Raw genomic sequence first — 17364 nt, 5'->3', positions numbered from 1 at the left:
ATCTTCCAGGATTAACTCCTGTGAAAAATGTTGGGAGACTCTTTAGTGAAGAGATAGTGAAGATCACCCCTGCAGCTGCATCTTCACTCAACCCCTCTATCACTCCAGATTACCCGAAGCAACCAGCTCCCCTCTATCAATCAAGCCCCATTTCTCCCTCTATAAGCACCCCTCACTCACCATTTCGTGGCTTCTGTCGTGTTATGCGTGTGGTAAAAGAATGCTAAAGTGAGAACTCCCTCAGTGTAACAATTCATGTCTGGAGATAGTGGATACAATGCTGCCCCTGTTAAATGTTGTCATTTCTGGGTTTCTACAGTGACCTTGACTACTGGACTGAGCAGATGTTCCACAGCACAAAGGCTTCAAAATTTGAGAAAAAATCCCCGAAAGAGCAAAGAGGACATGCTGAAAACTGTTCTTCATCACTCTGCTAGAGAGAGTAAGGAATTGAAGGAGTGGAGAGAGAAGGAAAGCAAGATCCGCCAGAGGGAAAGCAGGAACCGGCAGAGAAATGCAGTGGCCAAAAGGAAAAGCACAGAGCGGCTGCTAAGCATCCTGTCGCGCCAAGCGGACTCTATCGAGTCACTTGTTGCCATGCAAGCAGAGCACTACCGTGCTACTCCCCCACCCCCGTCCCAAATCTTTTGGCCTTGTGCCCCAATGTCACCTAAAACCACCTTTCCCCAGCATTCAGGTTCTTACCACCACCAGCTGCCTCCAACACCTGTACGTTCCCCAACCAGCCCTGATACCTACCACCACCCTTACCCTCTGCACTCAACCCCCATGCAGTATATGCACCCTGAAGTATAGGATTCATTAAACAGCACTCCAGACAGGACATATGCAAACTTGTGACTGTACAGTTCACCAACCCACACCCCTGCCCTCTTGTGTTCATGAAATGTTGTGTGTCTGTCTGTCAAGGAAGTTTTTTTCTTTTCAATAAAACAATTCTTGGCTTTGAAAACAGTCTTTATTATAGCAGATAGTGAAAGATACCTTAGCCCAGTAAAGAAAGAGGCACTGCAAATCATTTTAGGGATAATAGAATAACAGTGTAAACAGTGCAATTCACTCCCATGCAAGGCAGCAAACATTACTGTTGGCTTTCAGCCTCAAATTCTTCCCTCAAGGCATCCCTAATCCTTGAAGCCCTGTGCTGGGCCTCTCTATTAGCCCTGCTCTCTGGCTGTGCATATTCAGCCTCCAGGACTTGAACCTCGGTGGTCCATGCCTGACTGAATGTTTCACCCTTCCCTTCACAAATATTATGGAGGGTACAGCAAGCGGATATAACCGCGGGGATGCTGCTTTCCCCCAAGTCTAGCTTCCCATACAAGGAACGCCAGCGTGCCTTTAAACGGCCAAAAGCACACTCCACAGTCATTCAGCACCGGCTCAGCCTGTAGTTGAACCGGTCCTTGCTCCTGTCAAGCTTCCCTGTATAGGGTTTCATGAGCCAAGGCAGTAACGGGTAAGCGGGGTCTCCAAGGATCACAATGGGCATTTCGACGTCCCCTACTGTGATCTTCCTGTCTGGGAAAAAGTCCCTGCCTGCATCTTCCTGAACAGGCCACTGTTCCGAAAGATGCGTGCATCATGCACCTTTCCAGGCCAGCCTGTGTAAATGTCAATGAAACGCCCGCGGTGATCCACAAGCGCCTGGAGAACCATAGAGAAATACCCCTTACGATTAACGTACTCTGATGCCAGGTGGGGGGGGGCCAGAATAGGAATATGCGTCCCATCTATCGCCCCTCCACAGTTAGGGAAACCCATTTGTGCAAAGCCATCCACAATGTCCTGCACGCTCCCCAGAGTCACGGTCTTTCTTAGCAGGATGCGATTAATTGCCTTGCAAACTTGCATCAAAACGATTCCAAGGGTCGACTTTCCCACTCCAAACTGGTTCCCGACCGACCGGTATCTGTCTGGAGTTGCCAGCTTCCAGATTGCAATAGCCACCCGCTTTTCCACTGTCAGGGCAGCTCTCAATCTTGTGTCCTTGCGCCGCAGAGTGGGGGCGAGCTCAGCACACAGTCCCATGAAAGTGGCTTTTCTCATACGAAAGTTCTGCAGCCACTGCTCGTCATCCCAGACTTCCATGACGATGTGATCCCACCACTCAGTGCTTGTTTCCCGAGCCCAAAAGCGGCGTTCAACGGTGCTGAGCATTTCCGTGAAGCCACAAGCACTTTAGTGTCACACGCGGCAGGAGAATCGATATCGATATCATCGTCAGACTCCTCACTGTCACTTTGGAGCTGAAGGAATAGCTCGACTGCCAAACGTGTTGTGCTGGCGACACTCATCAGCACAGTCCTCAGCAGCTCGGGCTCCATTTGCCACAGAAATCGCGATTCACACAGAGAGTAAAACAGAAAGACACTCACAATGGCGCCAAACGTTGCTGGAAAGAGTGAATGCTGGGATGTGAAGCGATGCACCACGGGGTGTTGGCACACAGGAAGCGGAATGACCCGCACACTTCCTTCCCCTTCCCACAATACTCAGCGCCAAAATGGGACGAGGTGCTCTGTGGGATAGCTGCCCACAATGCACCTCTCAATACAGCGCTGGAAAGTGCTGCAAGTGTGGCCACACTGCAGCGCTGGTAGCTGTCAGTGTGGCCACACTGCAGCGCTGGCCCTACACAGCTGCATGACCAGCGCTGTAACTCCCAGCGCTGCAACTTGTAAGTGTAGCCAAGCCCTCAGAGTTAGCAACTACAGTGACAAATATCTTTGACCCAGATCCTTATACTGTAGGATCTACAGAGAAAGAGCAGATTAGTCACCTGACAAAGAATTATACTGAGTATTGGTAATACGTGATGTACACACTATAGTCCACGCACGAACTGTGTAAGTGTAATGGTTTTTTCCAAGCATGAGATGTCTGTAGCTCTAGGTTGTAGACTTCTTAGAGCCCTTATGAAAATGAAGACAAAAAACTTCATGAAAAGTCTTTGCTAAATATACACCATGACTTACAAAATAGATAAGAGGAGAAGAAAGACTTAGGAAGGAAGGATGGAATATGAGAGCGAGGCACTGGTGTGGGGTAGAGTTAAGATTATATGCATAATCTTAACTGTGTATTTCCATACTTTATAATGTGTAGGTGTTTGGGGTTTTTTAACTAAACCTTAATTTTGGGTAACTAGGTTTTCCACAGTGTAGGTTTGTATTTTTTACAATAACATTACTTTAGAGTGTTTTCAAAAAAATAGTTTGTTCCTCTGCTCAATTTTAACTACACTTACTGGTTTTTTTCCTGAGAATTTCCTTAGGTTTTATAGAATGTCTTAAAATTGCTTAATGAGGAGTCCCTGCAAGCTGCCACAGATGGACTCTGCTTCTTTCTAAAAGACCTCCACCTACACATGTGGTTTCCTCTCTCCTGCTCCTCAGAACAAAGGCCTGATTCTCTTATCATTTACACTCATATAGCTCAGGTGACTTGATTGCATAGATTCACATATTTTAAACCAGAAGGGACCACTGTGATTATCTAGCCAAGGGGCTCTCAAACTGTGGCATGTGAGCTGCTTGGTGGAAGTGGTGCTCTGTAACTGTGGTCTGTCTCCTTTAAAGGGTAGTGGTCAGGAGTGGATTTACCATGAAACAAACCATGCAGTGGCACGGGCCCCCAAACAACAGGGGGCCCCCCAAAATGCAGGACAAATATCTGACAACCTGCTCCTGAGTCCTGGCCGGCAGTGCAGCAGGGCTTAGGCAGACAGGCTGCCTGCATGCTGTGGCCGGTGGCCCCACGCCACTCCCGGAAGCAGCCAGCTGCTGGCACGTCTATGCATGCCCCTGGCAAGGGGCTGGTGGAGGAGGCAGCTCTGTGTGCTGCCCCCTCCCTGGGCAGTACACAGAGACCCGCTACCCCCTTCCCCCAAGGGGTGTGCAGAGACATGCCAGCAGCATGGCTAAGGCGGCTCCCTGCTCCCCCTCTCCGCATTGCTTTGCTGTCGGAAGCGGACGGCATGTCCCTGTGGCCCCTGGGTGTGTGCATGCCCAAGGTAAGCGCCACCCCCCTCCCACACCCTAACCCCCTGCCCCAGCCCAGAGCCTGCACCCCACACCCAAACTTCCTCCCAGAGCTCGCACCTCCTCCTGCACTTCAACCCCCTGCCCCAATCAAGGTACCTCACTTTATTTTCATTTACTTACCATTACTTATAATACAGGAGGAAGATGAAGAAAAAAAGAATGAATAATGGCGGGGGGAGGGAAGATAATAGAATGTTCTTTTTCTTGTCTGGGCCCCGGGAGGTGGGGTAGGCCAAAAATGAAGCTGTGCACAGGACCCCACTAACTCCAGATCCACCACTGGTAGTGGTGTCTTGGGCCAGCCAGCCAACCCATCCCTGTTCCATATGTAGATATGTGTAGACTGTGATCAAGTCACCCCTTAGAGAAGGATTGAAGGAACTCAGTCCAAGATTATAAGGCATGTGTTTTTTCAATCTCTTCATTCTTGTGGCTCTTCTCTGAACCTTCTCCAATTTTTCAACATCCTTGTTGAATAGTGAATACCAGAACTGGACACAGTATTCCAGTAGCATTCACATCTCTGTCAAATACAGTGGTAATATAATTTTACTACTCCTACTTAGTATTCCCATTTATACATCCAGAGATCACATTAGCCCTTTTTGGCCACAATGTTTCACAAGGAGCTCATGTTCAGCTGATTATCCCCTATGGTCCCCAAGTCTCTTTGATTCATTTTTTCCAGAATAAAGTCTCCCCCATCCTGTAAGCAGCGCCTGTGTTCTTTGTTCCTGGATGTATGACTTTACATTTGGATGTATTAAAATACACATTGTTTGGTAAGCTGGGTGCAAGCAATCTCTCCTCTTCATTATTTTCCATTCCCCCAGTCTTAGTGTCATCTGCATCTGAGCTATCTATAACCAGACTCTGAATTCCCCTGTTCTTATGTGGTTTCCTCTCATATTCCTTTCAGCCTGGGCCCATCTATTCCTCTTTTCCCCACTGTTGTTTCTTACAACAATCAGTTATGATTGTATAGCTACAAATATGCAATGACGGGTACCCCGAAGTCACCTACTACAGGACAGGCCCAACCAGGAAAATAACAGAACACCACTGGCCATCACGTACAGCCCCCAGCTAAAACGTCTCCAGCGCATCATCAACTATCTACAACTTATCCTGGAAAATGATCCCCCATTCTCACAGGCCTTGGGAGGCAGGCCAAAACTCACTTACAGACGGCCCCACTACCTTGAAGCACATACTTACCAGCAACTACACACCACACCACAGAAACACTAACTCAGGAACCAATCCCTGTAACAAACCCTGTTGCCTTCTCTGACCCCATATCTACTCTAGCGACACCATCATAGGACCCAACCCAGACCAGCTACACCATCAAAGGCTCATTCACCTGCACATCTACTAATATGATATATGCCATCATGTGCCAGCAATGCCCCTCTGCCATGTACATTGGCCAAACCAGATAGTCTCTACGTAAAAAGATAAATGGACACAAATAAGACATCTGGAATGGTAACATACAAAAGCCAGTAGAACACTTCAATCTCCCTGGACACTCAATAACAGATTTAAAAGTAGCCATTCTTCAGCAAAAAAACTTCAAAAACAGACTTCAAAGACAGGGGCGGCTCTAGACATTTCGCTGCCCCAAGCATGGCGGCATGCCGCTGGGGGTGGGGGGGGCGCTCTGCCGGTTGCCGGTCCCGCGGCTCCGGTGGACCTCCCGCAGGCGTGCCTGCGGAGGGTTCGCTGGTCCCGCGGCTCTGGTGGACCTCCCGCAGGCGTGCCTGCGGAGGGTCCGCTGGTCCCGCGGCTCTGGTGGACCTCCCGCAGGCGTGCCTGCGGAGGGTCCGCTGGTCCCGCGGCTCTGGTGGACCTCCCGCAGGCACGCCGCTGAAGGCAGCCTGCCTGTCCCCCTCCCAGCAACCAGCAGAGCGCCCCCCGCGGCTTGCCGCCCCAAGCACGCGCTTGGGCCTGGAGCTGCCCCTGTTCAAAGAGAAACTGCTGAGCTACAATTCATTTGCAAACTTAACACCATCAGTTTGGGCTTGACTAGGGACTGGGAGTGGCTGGCTCACTACAAAAGCAATTTTCCCTCTCTTGATATTCCCTCCTCATCAGTTATTGGGAGTGGACCACATCCACCCTGACTGAATTGGCCTTGTTAACACTGGTTCTCCACTTGTAAGGTAAATCCCTTCTCTTCATGTGTGAGTATATTCATGCCTGGATCTGTAATTTTCACTCCATGCATGTGAAGAAGTGGGTTTTTTACCCAAGAAAGCATATGCCCAAATAAATCTGTTAGTCTTAAAGTGCCACCGGATTCCTCATTGTTTTTGTGGATACAGACTAAACACAGCTACCCTTCTGATACTTAATTCTGCAGTGGTCCAAGCAGACTTTTTAAAGTATATGGAAACCATTGTTAATAAGTAAGCAATTCCACCACTCCCAAAACTTGTCAAAAGCACCACATCTCTGCCAAAACAATGTAGCACTTTCCAAGTCATTTTGGAAATAGGACAAGCTAAAAAAAAAAAAGGGAACAAACCCACAACTCAGGAAACTATCTCATAACTGAAATGCACATAAACTCCTGTCCAGTCCAATTATATCTCCCATATGCCTTGTTCCAAATGCTAGAAATGCTCCATTCTAAACAAAGAGCCTGCAAATGAAAGTTCAGGCAGATCAGTTTGATTGTGGTGAAGTTAGACTTGAAAAGCAAACTCTAGGGAGCTAAGTTCAGCCTAAATAACGTATCTATGCATGCAGTAGTGTCTGTACATAATATACCAACTTGCAACTTGATGCTGTGTCCCCTTATCTGTCTGACTCTTTATTAGCTGCGTTTTATTCCCTTTCCTTTGCTCTCTTTTTAGGCTCTTACTCAGGGTCCATCACCATGGACTCTGAGTGCTTCCTCACTTCTTTCAAATCTTTTCTCTCCCCTTTTTCCCCCCTCCCCATCTCTGCATCTGTTCGCTCTGCATCTCGTCCCCTCTTCTTCCTTTATCTCGTCTTTTTGCAGTCTCTCTCTCCCTCCCTTCCGCTCCCCCTTTCGCTCTCTCTCTCTCTTTTTGTTGCCTGGGCTTGTTCCTAGCTGCAGAGTTTCTCTGTGGCTCTGGGCTGGATCACGTGCGTTAGTGACAGCCTGTCCCGGCGCGGCCCCGAGCCCCGCTCTGCTCACATTGGTGGGGTCTGAACCCTAGCCCGGCCCCGGGGAGTCGGGAGGGGGAGCCGGGGCGGGGCCTGGGGCCGATCAGCTGTTCGCTGGATTCTATAACAACAAAAGGTTCGGCAGGGAACCGAGTCGGACGGAGGCGGTTGCGGAAACAAGAGCCGGGAACGGTTCTGCAGAGCCCGGGGCCCATCGCTGCCTCCCCTCATCTACCTCACTAGCCATTACTGCCGTCCGCTCCCTCCTGTCTCTGGAAGGTGAGTAGCGGAGATTTGTATCCCGTCTGGAAGTGGCCCTGGCAGCTTGATAGTGCGACTCGGACACCCCCCCTCCCTCCGGACACAGCGGCCACCTCAGGTTCCCTCTGCCCAGACTGCGTCCTTTACAGGGTAGGCTGGCGGCGGGGGTGTTGCGGTTTCCGGACTGGAGCGTTTTCCCCACGCCCAGTAACGTACCCCCCTGGCTCTGCCTATGTCCGGGAGGGAGCAGAGCGGTCTGTGTCGCCGTTATGTGTGGGTCTGACATGTATTTCTCCCCTCCTCCCACGAGACTCCTAAAGTAGCGCTAGCTCCTGGGCAGGAGACTAGCTCGATAGAAACTTTATGAAACAGAAGAGCTCTCCCGTGGTTACAGGCGATCGGGACAATGGTCTGACTGCTCAAGGCGCTGAGCACCCGCAAACTCCCTTGAAGCCTACGGGAACTCTCAGGTGCTCGGCCCCTTTGAAAATAGAGGCTTGTGTCGTTTTTATGGGAGGGTCTTTCCCTATGGAGTGAGTGTGAGCACACGCCGCCCCTAAGCAGCGTAACAGTGGGGGTCCCTTTGCCCCTGGGGGGTGGGGGATGCGCACTGCCCCTGTACTTTGCGACTCGTCGTCGGGAGCAGTGGGTGTCCCTAAATGCCTCGGACAGAGAGCTGCGTTGTGAACTCCCCACCCGAGTGGGAAGGAGCGCCCACCTCCGCTCAGGTCCTGGTACGCGCTGCCCCACTCTGCGCGGATTGCCCGCGCGCCTCCGCTCCCTCGCGAGGAGATTCCGCGTACCGTGGAGTTGGGGCGCAGCGGGGCTGAATTCTGCCCCGAGGACGTGGGAGCCCCAGCCTCGCTGGGGGCAGGCACCGATCCGCTTGTTTGTTTGTTCCCTGAACTTCCTCTTCGCAGACGTTGAAGTAGTTGCGTTCCCAGTTTCACCCTTTTGTCCGTCCCCCCCACTCGCCGGGAGGAGGAGTTCGGGGGAGCCGGTCCGCCCAGAGGCTGGAGGGGTGTCGGGTTGCCTTCTCCTGCCAGTGCGGGGCCTATTTGCTTGGTTTCGGAGGGAGCTTCCCCCAGCCCCTGCTTCCAAGGCAGTGCCTGCTTGCGCGCTAGTCAGGTGTGACTAAACCCAGCCATCCTGCAGGCACCGCCCTAGAAGAGGGCGGGCTCCGCGCCATCAAAACAAACCAGAGGCTGTGACTCAGCCACAGGCGAGAGGGCAACGGATTGCCAGGTCAGGTCACCCAAACCCAGGGCTGGGTCCTTAGGGAAGGTGCCTGACCCCAGTGGCCAGAGACCCGGACAAAAACTCAGAAGCAACCCGGTCCCACCTTCCTCTTTGTTGTTGTTTGCCCCAAAGCGAGCTCTTTGTGTCTGGAGAATTAATCTGCACCTGCTGGGGACTTTCCACCTGAAATCACAATCTTCTGTCAGGCATGACAGCTGGCACCCCTCCATTATGAGGTTTGAGTGAGGTAGAGGCTGTGGAAGCTAATTAACCATTAAAGCATAATGGTTACTTGTGCAAGTGTACTTGGACAGTTCAGCTCACTTAGGAGTGGACTGTTAGCCTCAGCCCAGAGGAACAGGCTTCATGTGAGCTTCTCCCTCTAAAGTGGAACTCTTCTCTGGGCTCCCCGGGTGCTTGGATGGTGAAGTGTAGTACGTTCTTCCCTTTTTGTGGTATAGACTGCAGCCTGTCAGCTCTGCTGGCCAGTGCATATTGGGCAGAACCATTGCTTTTGTCTCCCCCTTTACTACCCAGTTGTTCACAGGTGATGCATGCATGTAAGTGTCAGGTGTGCAGTGCCTGCTCCTCACACAGCTACATGTGGAGATCTGATCTGGACATGGCTAATGCAGCCATGCAAGTGAGTAAGGGGTAGTAGGCCTTACTCCTCGGTGGCCACACAGCCAGAGCTACAATCCAGTACTTCATATTTTGCCTACCTCTTCATTTTTATTAAATCCTTCTGTGAGGGATGAGGTGTCTTTTTTGGGAACATACATATTTTCAGCAAAAAGCAGTTCTGTGGTTTCTTAGACACTTCCTATAAGTCTATTCACTGTCCTTGATCTTGTAAGGAACAACAATGACTCCAACTGGACCTTTCTAATAACAGTATAGGCACTGAATGGACAAGTTCTCTTGATTGCTTTTGAGAGAACGTGGAGACTTCCAGAAACCAGACTTGCAGTAGCTTCTCAAGAAGCTCGGTGTCTTATAAATTGCAAATATTTTGAAGTAGAGTGATCAGTTGATCATTTTACATATATACCTTTGTATCATCTACCTCTGAAAGCAGTTCAGAGGACCTTCCTTTTTAATATTCCACCAATATTCAGAATGCCAAACACATCTTGGAAACTGGATAACTGTTTCAGAGAGGCTATTATGCCACCTACAGTAAGTTTGAGTTATTCAGAATCATACTTGTTGCCTTATGCATCAAAGAACACAATAAAGTCTGCTAGGCCTAATCGTTGACCTGCCATGAAAATGGTGTTTCATTTTAAGCTTTCCTTTAAGAATCCATTTTATTTCTCTCTTGTTCTTCCCCGCTCAAAATAACAATAATTTTTAAAAACTTCCACACCTAGTGTTTCCTTGGCTGAAAGTTTAAAAAGTAATATTTAACTGAACAAACTGAAAACAGTACATAAATTAAGGTGGAGCTAGAAAACGTACATCACTTTTACTGACTCCTGGTGAAGTTTCAGTTTTTTCATTTGTAATATTTTCAGCCCAATACATGTTAAGCTATTGCATTCTCTAGAACTACAATGGATTTGATATAAATTTTACAGTGGGACCAGTGTTGTGGTCAGTAAATATTTGGGCTGACAACCTTACCTTGTAGACATTCTTCTGTGTAGATATCTCTATTTGTAAGAAGCACAATACAGTCAACCTGACTGCAGATAAAATACCTAAGCAGTAACTACGCTGTGTGGTAGAAAATGAAGTTTACAAAATGGTGGCCACTTTGTTCAAGTCAATGCACTGAAAGCTGTTATGGTGGATGGAGAAACGCTTTGCCATAGTAAGAACATAAGAAAGGTCTGACCTAGTATGGTCCATCTAGCCCAGTTGCCTCTCTTCTGACAGTGGCCAGTGCCAGATGCTTCAGAAGGAACGAACAAAACAGGACAATTATCAAGCGATCCATCCCTTGTCATCCAGTCCCTGCTTTTGGAAATTAGAGTCTTAGGGACACCCTGAGCATGGGGTTGCATCCCTGGTCATCTTGGCCCATTGATGAACCTATCCTCCATGAATTTACCTAATTCTTTTTTGAACCCGGTTATACGTTTGGCCTTCACAACATCCTCTGGCAACAAGTCCTACAGCTTGAATGTTCGTTATGTGAAGAAGTACTTCCTTTTGTTTGGTTTTTAAATCTGCTGCCTATTAATTTCCTTGGATGACCTCTGGTTCTTATGTTATGTGACAAGATATATACTTACTTTCTTCACACCATTCATGATTTTGTAGACCTTTATCATATTCCCCCCCCTTAGTCCTCTCTTTTTCCAAGATGAACAGTCCCAGTCTTTAATCTCTCCTTGTATGGAAACTGTTCTATACCCTAGTCATTTTTGTTGCTCTTCTCTGTACCTTTTCCAATTCTAATAGTCTTTTTTGAGATGGGGTGACCAGAATTCAAGGTGTGGGAGTACCATTTATTTAGTGGTGTTATATCTATCCCTTTCCTAATGGTTCCTAACATTCTGTTAGCTTTTTTGACTGCTACTGCACATGAAATAGATGTTTTCAGAGAACTAGCCACTATGATTCCAAGATCTTTCTTGAGCAGTAACAGCTAATGTTACCTATACCTCTTTCAGCTTTGATTAAAACTTGCTTTTTTTGGAGCCTCCTGGTGGTTGCCAAGAGACCATTGAGCAATGACACTGTTAGTGGTTTTAGCATGGGGATAAAAGTTTTTAGGAACCAAGTTCTTACAGTCAAGAATTGACTAGACCTTATTTTGCTGTCCTTTCACACACAACTCTCAGTCAACTACTATAATCACTATTATACTGCATAGCCTACCCAGTAAACACACTTACAGCTGCATAGCAAACCAAATAGCACCAACCCCAGTTTATGCTGCCCCCAGCTATATTTATAGGAACCATTGACACCTTAATTATCTAGGGTTACAATGGTTCTTGATTAATACTCTTAATTTTCAGCCTCTGACATCCCATGTGCTGCAGAAGTACAACAAATTGAGAGGTACCAATAGTATTGGATCCCAATGTCAGAATGTAAACCAGTACCTAGGTGGCTTAACAAACAGGAGAGACACTCCAATGATAAACAGAAGTAACTAGCAAAGGTCTCTCTCTTTTAATTTTATGGTATCCAATGCAAAGGCATCTTTGGTCCAAGAGTTACACTACATTGATACAGAAACTTAGAGTTCATGTTCTGTAAACATAATCTCCCTTAACCAATATTTACTAGTTAGAAATTATATACTTTGTTTTGCTGTGCTTTGAACAATTGTTCTGAATGCCTTCTCTAGTATAGTTTTATCTTTCACTCTCACAAGCTATCTGAATATAGAAATTCATACCTTTTTATGTAAATGTCTCTAATTTACCTAGTCTGTCGTAAACCTAAGCTAATTCCAGGAAGAGAGGAGAGATTGTATAAGTGATTCACTGTGTTTACACACACATTCTAATAATTAACTTAACAGGTGGAAATATAGCTAGAGGTGCTTAAAATAAATGACTGAAGTTTAAATACCTGAACATTACTGTTAAAGTGTAGCATTTTGACACCATCATTTGAACTCTGTTAATGATTCAAAGATAGTGACTACAACAGGTGATCTCATGTGCCGCTGTGGTGATCCCAGGAACTTGGACTTTTTTATTTATTTATTTATTGATTGTTAAATGGCTAACGTTTTTTTTTTTTCAGCTTCAACCACAAATATATATTAGTCCAGGCTGAAACTGATAGTCTCTTAAATATACATTTAGGGAAGTGTCTTCTGTTGAGAAATTAATGTTGCTTATCATGAAATGTAAGGAAGCAACTTTATTCTCAAATTGTGGTGGTGCAGCCAGTATTTGCATTAATTATGTAGAACCTCACAGAACACAGTAGTATTTAACTAATCACTATGAAAAGGATCCCACTTAATAACCACACTAGTGCACCTGTGAACCTGATTACAGAAGAAAACATAATGTGTTTAATGTTCAAGCAGAGCCCCTGAACTGCACAAGGATGGTGGTGTTCTCTGTGTGTGCCTTCTCTGCTCAATACAGAGAGGGTCAACTACCTACATTCTACATCAGTGGGACCCTGCAGAGGGCTCTCTGCAGGACTGGGGCATGTGCATAGGGTTACAATACTCTCCCCTTCCCCGCAACATGGACTACTTAGGTAATACAGCTTCAGACTGTTATCACTTCTTCTGTATTGTCCCTCCCTCCCACCCCCCACTTACATAGAAGGAGGAAAGGTTCCCAGGGGAGGTCATAAGTAATAGTGCTTATCTGGAGCCACTTTGGCCAGAAGATCCCAGGGGTTCTAGAGCACAGGGTCTCTGCATAGATGACCCTTGCCTCTCTCCCATTCCTGCAGATCTGTGGGGATGGGGCCAGGAGCTATGCAGACCTTTGCATGTGGGGCAGAATCCAGATGGAGGGCTTTAGGCAACCCTGTGAAGAGAGCCTTGCTGGGTCTTTCCTTCATCACGCCTCTTCCTGTGGTTCAGCTTGTTGGCGGGATATTATGGGCCAATGAAAAAGTGTAATACCACCTCATGGCAAATACTTCGAGTCATGTAGGCCAGTGTTTTTCAAAGTTCAAGTCACAACCCAGTACTGGGTCGTGGCACGTAAGGCACTGGGTCGCCTTGCTCGGAACCCAGGGACCTTAGCAGCTCTGGTCAGCACCAGAAGTCCCGTTGGTGGTGCTGCCCAGCTAAGACAGGCTAGTGCCTACCTGTTCCAACACCACACTGCGGGTCCGGCTTCTAGGCAGGGAAGCCAAAGGACTATGTGTGCTGCCCCTGCCCTGAGCACCAGCTCCACGCTCCCATTGGCCGGTTCCCAGCCAATGGGAGCTGGGAGGGGTGGTACCTGCGGGCAAGAGCATCATGGAGCTGCCTAGGAGCCGGACCTGCTGCTGGCCGCTTCCATGGCGCAGCGTGGTCTGTGGTGTCAGGACAGGTGGGAAGCCTCCCTCTGCACCCCGGCTGTGCTGCTGACTGGGAGCTGCCTGAGATAAGCCTATGCCCCAATCCCCAGCCCTGAGCCCACCCCAAACCCAGGCCACCTCCTGTACCCCAAACCCCTCATCCCCACCCCAGAGCCTGCACCCCCAGCCCAGAGTTCTGACCCCCTCTCGCACCCCAGCCCAGAGCCCGCTCTTGCACCCTGAACCCCTCATTCCCAGCCCCCCCCAACCCTCTGCCCCAGCCCTCAGCCCCTCCCACATCCCCAAACCCTCATCCCCAGCTCTGTTGGATCATGGGCATCAAGAATTTTCTTCAAGTGGGTCCCCAGAAAAAAAGTTGAAAACCACTGATGTAGGCCATTGCCCAAAACCTGCAGTCAAGAATTGGCCCTATCTGAGTTCGTTCTTGTTATTTACAAATAGATTAATTGCTTTAGCATTAAGTCCACTCTTTTCTTCTTTGCAGGTTTTGTATAAACTGTTTACAAACCATGACTCTCCATGTTCCATACGTAAGCTGATAAAGCATCTATGCAGTTTATTCTCATATCTCTGCCAGTTTGCTAGTATAAGTGTGAGCCCGTGTCTTGAATTTTTGGATACAAAGACTTACTAGCCACAGTCTCATTCTTGCCTTAGTAATGTTCCAGAGGCTGAATAATATGTTTGTGGGAGAGATCAATAACTTGTCCAGCCAAGAGCCAGAGTTCAGTGAAAAAGAAGATGATGAATGGATTCTGGTTGACTTTATAGGTAAGATGTCTGTTAAATATAACCTCTACAGCAGGAAGCAGGCAGTTATATTTATCATACTTCTGTATAAGGAAGCCAGTAGCTCCAAAGGAATTTTTAGCCAAAGCATAAATAACATGGATTTGTGTAAAACAATAAACCACAAAACATCTTGTGTAAGCTGACTAGGGAAGCTGACATCAGTTTCCCAAGACTAACAAGTTCAGACCGTAGTAGAACTACTTGTACGGATAATATTTATTTGACACTGAGCAATCTCTGTTACACAATTTTATCACTTTTCTGGCAATACTCCTGATTTTTTTTTATCTGACGTGGGAAAGCGTTTCCTGATCACCTCCCTTTTATTTGTTTGTGTGTAAAATGCTTGTGTACATGCTGATGGTAGACCTTTTTTGTTTGTTTTATCCCCTACTTGCTCCACGTGAACTTGCTGATCTCCATCTCCTGCAATCACCTATCTGTGGTGACTTCATCTCAACTGTGGCAACTGGAACAATGGACAACCTCCACTAGACACTTGCACTAACTTTTCAACAGAAGAAGCAGACATCAGTGAAACATCAGCTGCTGACCGCTCCCCAGCCTTTTCTTGTTTACCGACTTCCTTAGAGTGTTTGGCTGATGCCAGCGAGTCTTGCTTCATCCAGTTTGACTCATGTCCCATGGAGGAGAGCTGGTTTATTACCCCTCCCCCATGTTTTACTGCAGGTGGATTAACCACTATCAAGGTGGAAACCAGTCCTATGGAGAACCTTCTAATTGAACATCCCAGCATGTCTGTATATGCTGTCCATAATACCTGTCACAGTCTAAATGAGACTAGCTGTGGAGATGAGGAGTTTCTTAATCCAAGTAGTCCAAGGTAAGTTTTTTTTTATTTATTTTTCTGTTGGCAATATGATGTAAATACATAGGTCATGAATTACTGCTGAGTGCAAAGGAGTACAGTAAAATACCTGGTTACAACTTGCTTAGCCCAAATGCCTGAAGAATTAATTAGAAGCTTCAGTTTTAAGTGAATGAACAAAGCACAAATACTCCCAACATTTTAAGATAAGCTCATCATAGCTTTATGCCTGATTTTAAAACTCGTGTACATGGTGGCCATGCTGGGAGTGAATAATCAGCTGTCCGGTCTTGGCATTGTAATTAATTCTTTTGGGGCCTAATTATCCCATTAGTTGTACACTGCATTCCTGTTGAAGTCAGATGAAGTTACTCGCACAACTGTTACGATAGACTATCCTATCTAGGTGCTTCCTAGAAATGTAGGTGTGCAAGGGACCTCCAGAAGTCATCCAATCTAGCTCCCTGTGCTGAAGCAGGATTAAGAATACCTAGAACATCTCTGAAAGGAGTTTGTCTAACATCTTCTTCTTAAAAATATCCAATGATGTGGATTTCACAACCTCTCTTGGAAATCTAGTCCAGTGCTTAACTGTCCTTAGAGTTAGGAAACATTTCTAATATTTAACCTAAATTTTCCTTGCTGCAGATTAAGCCCGTTACTTGTCCTACCTTCAGCGGACATGGAGAACAACGTGTCCTCACCCTCCTTACCTCCTCTTTATCGCTTTGCTCTCCTCTTTTTATAACAACCCTTAAGATATTTGAAGATTATCAGGTCTCCCCTCAGTCATCTTTTCTCAAGTCTAAACATGCCCAGTTTTTTCTCTTTTCCTCAGAGCAGGATTTCTAAACCAGAAGAGAGCAATAAAAATGATAGAAGGTACTTGTGCCCACCCCTGTAAAGTGCCTCACAAACATTTTGTCAAGTATCAGAGGGCTAGCCGTGTTAGTCTGGATCTGTAAAAGCAGCAAAGAGTCCTGTGGCATCTTATAGACTAACAGACGTACTGGAGCATGAGCTTTCATGGGTGAATACCCACTTCGTCGGATGCATGTATTCACCCACGAAAGCTCATGCTCCAATACATCTTAGTCTATAAGGGGCCACAGGACTCTCTGCTGCTCTCACAAACACTGATGATGTCCTCACAAACACCCTTTGAGGTGGGAGAAGTACTATCTCAATTGCAGAGACTGGGAACCCGAGGGGGAAACATGTGATTTATCCAGGGTAAGGTCACAGGAAGTCGGGGGATATGCCTACATTACAGTTAAAAAAACACGGCTGGCCTGTGCCAGTAGAATAGGCTCATGGGGCTCAGGCTAAGGGGCTGTTCAACTGCCATGTAGACGTTTGGGCTCAGCCCAAGCTCTGCGAATTGGGAAGGCCACCAAAAAACAATTTATTTTTCTCTTGTTAAAGTCAGAAATTATTCTTCCACTAGGATCTGAATTCTAAGGAGGTAACCATGCAGAATGACCACAGACTCAAACCTATCATGCAATATTTGCCTGGTAGCAAAAGCTATTGTGGAGATAGCAAAAATACTTCATTTATGACCCCACATGTTTTTCCCATATAGTCAAGTTCTGAGAAATATTAACGTAATTTCTGGGGCCCTTGTTCAGAAGGACTGGACAAATTTTGCCTACTTCTAGTGTTCATCCTCTGTAATAAGAATGAACAAGGATCATCTTATGGTGAGTTTGGTTCTGTGTGTAGCAACGTGCAAGTAACTATCACTGACTTCAGTGGCAGCCTAGCTCCCATACCTGTAGTTTCTTGGTTTGTAACACTTTAAAGAAAATGGGTGATTTTTTTTTTCTTTTTTTGGTAAAACGACCTAAGCCAGTGTCTAACAAGCATGGGGCTGACACTGAAAATCTGTGCTCTTGGTATCAAGGGCCTGTTTCTTTGGGAGATCCTGAGCACCATAGCTCTGGCTGAAGTCAGTGGGAGTCGTGGGTACCCAGCACCTCTGAAAATTGGGCTCTGAAGAAATCTGTCACAACTGTAGGGTGCCCTAATACCATGGGGATGGGCATAATACAATTTAAACACAATAGACTA

The 17364-nt window shown here is 47.0% G+C and overlaps 1 protein-coding gene across 13 annotated transcripts in view; it reads left to right on the top strand.

Annotated features, from left to right (window-relative positions):
- Positions 1-17364, top strand: part of TP53INP1 (tumor protein p53 inducible nuclear protein 1) — a 52812-nt gene that overhangs the window by 28451 nt on the left and 6997 nt on the right. The window contains exons 1-4 of one of the 13 annotated variants that reach the window (XM_039523348.1): positions 7332-7487; positions 14155-14200; positions 14328-14441; positions 14958-15306. In XM_039523348.1, the coding sequence (XP_039379282.1) occupies positions 14330-14441; positions 14958-15306 (461 nt within the window). In that variant the 5' untranslated portion in view covers positions 7332-7487; positions 14155-14200; positions 14328-14329. Of the gene's footprint in view, positions 1-7265; positions 7488-7727; positions 7940-8045; positions 8204-14154; positions 14442-14957; positions 15307-17364 lie in introns of those variants that run through there. The other 12 variants (XM_039523351.1, XM_039523352.1, XM_039523344.1 and 9 more) reach the window with 12 other exon arrangements.

The sequence above is a fragment of the Mauremys reevesii genome, linkage group 2 (genome assembly GCF_016161935.1).
Source record: "Mauremys reevesii isolate NIE-2019 linkage group 2, ASM1616193v1, whole genome shotgun sequence".
Classification (NCBI taxonomy): domain Eukaryota; kingdom Metazoa; phylum Chordata; order Testudines; family Geoemydidae; genus Mauremys; species Mauremys reevesii.
Note: the sequence above shows the minus strand (reverse complement) of the source record. Positions and strands in the feature narration are given on the sequence as shown.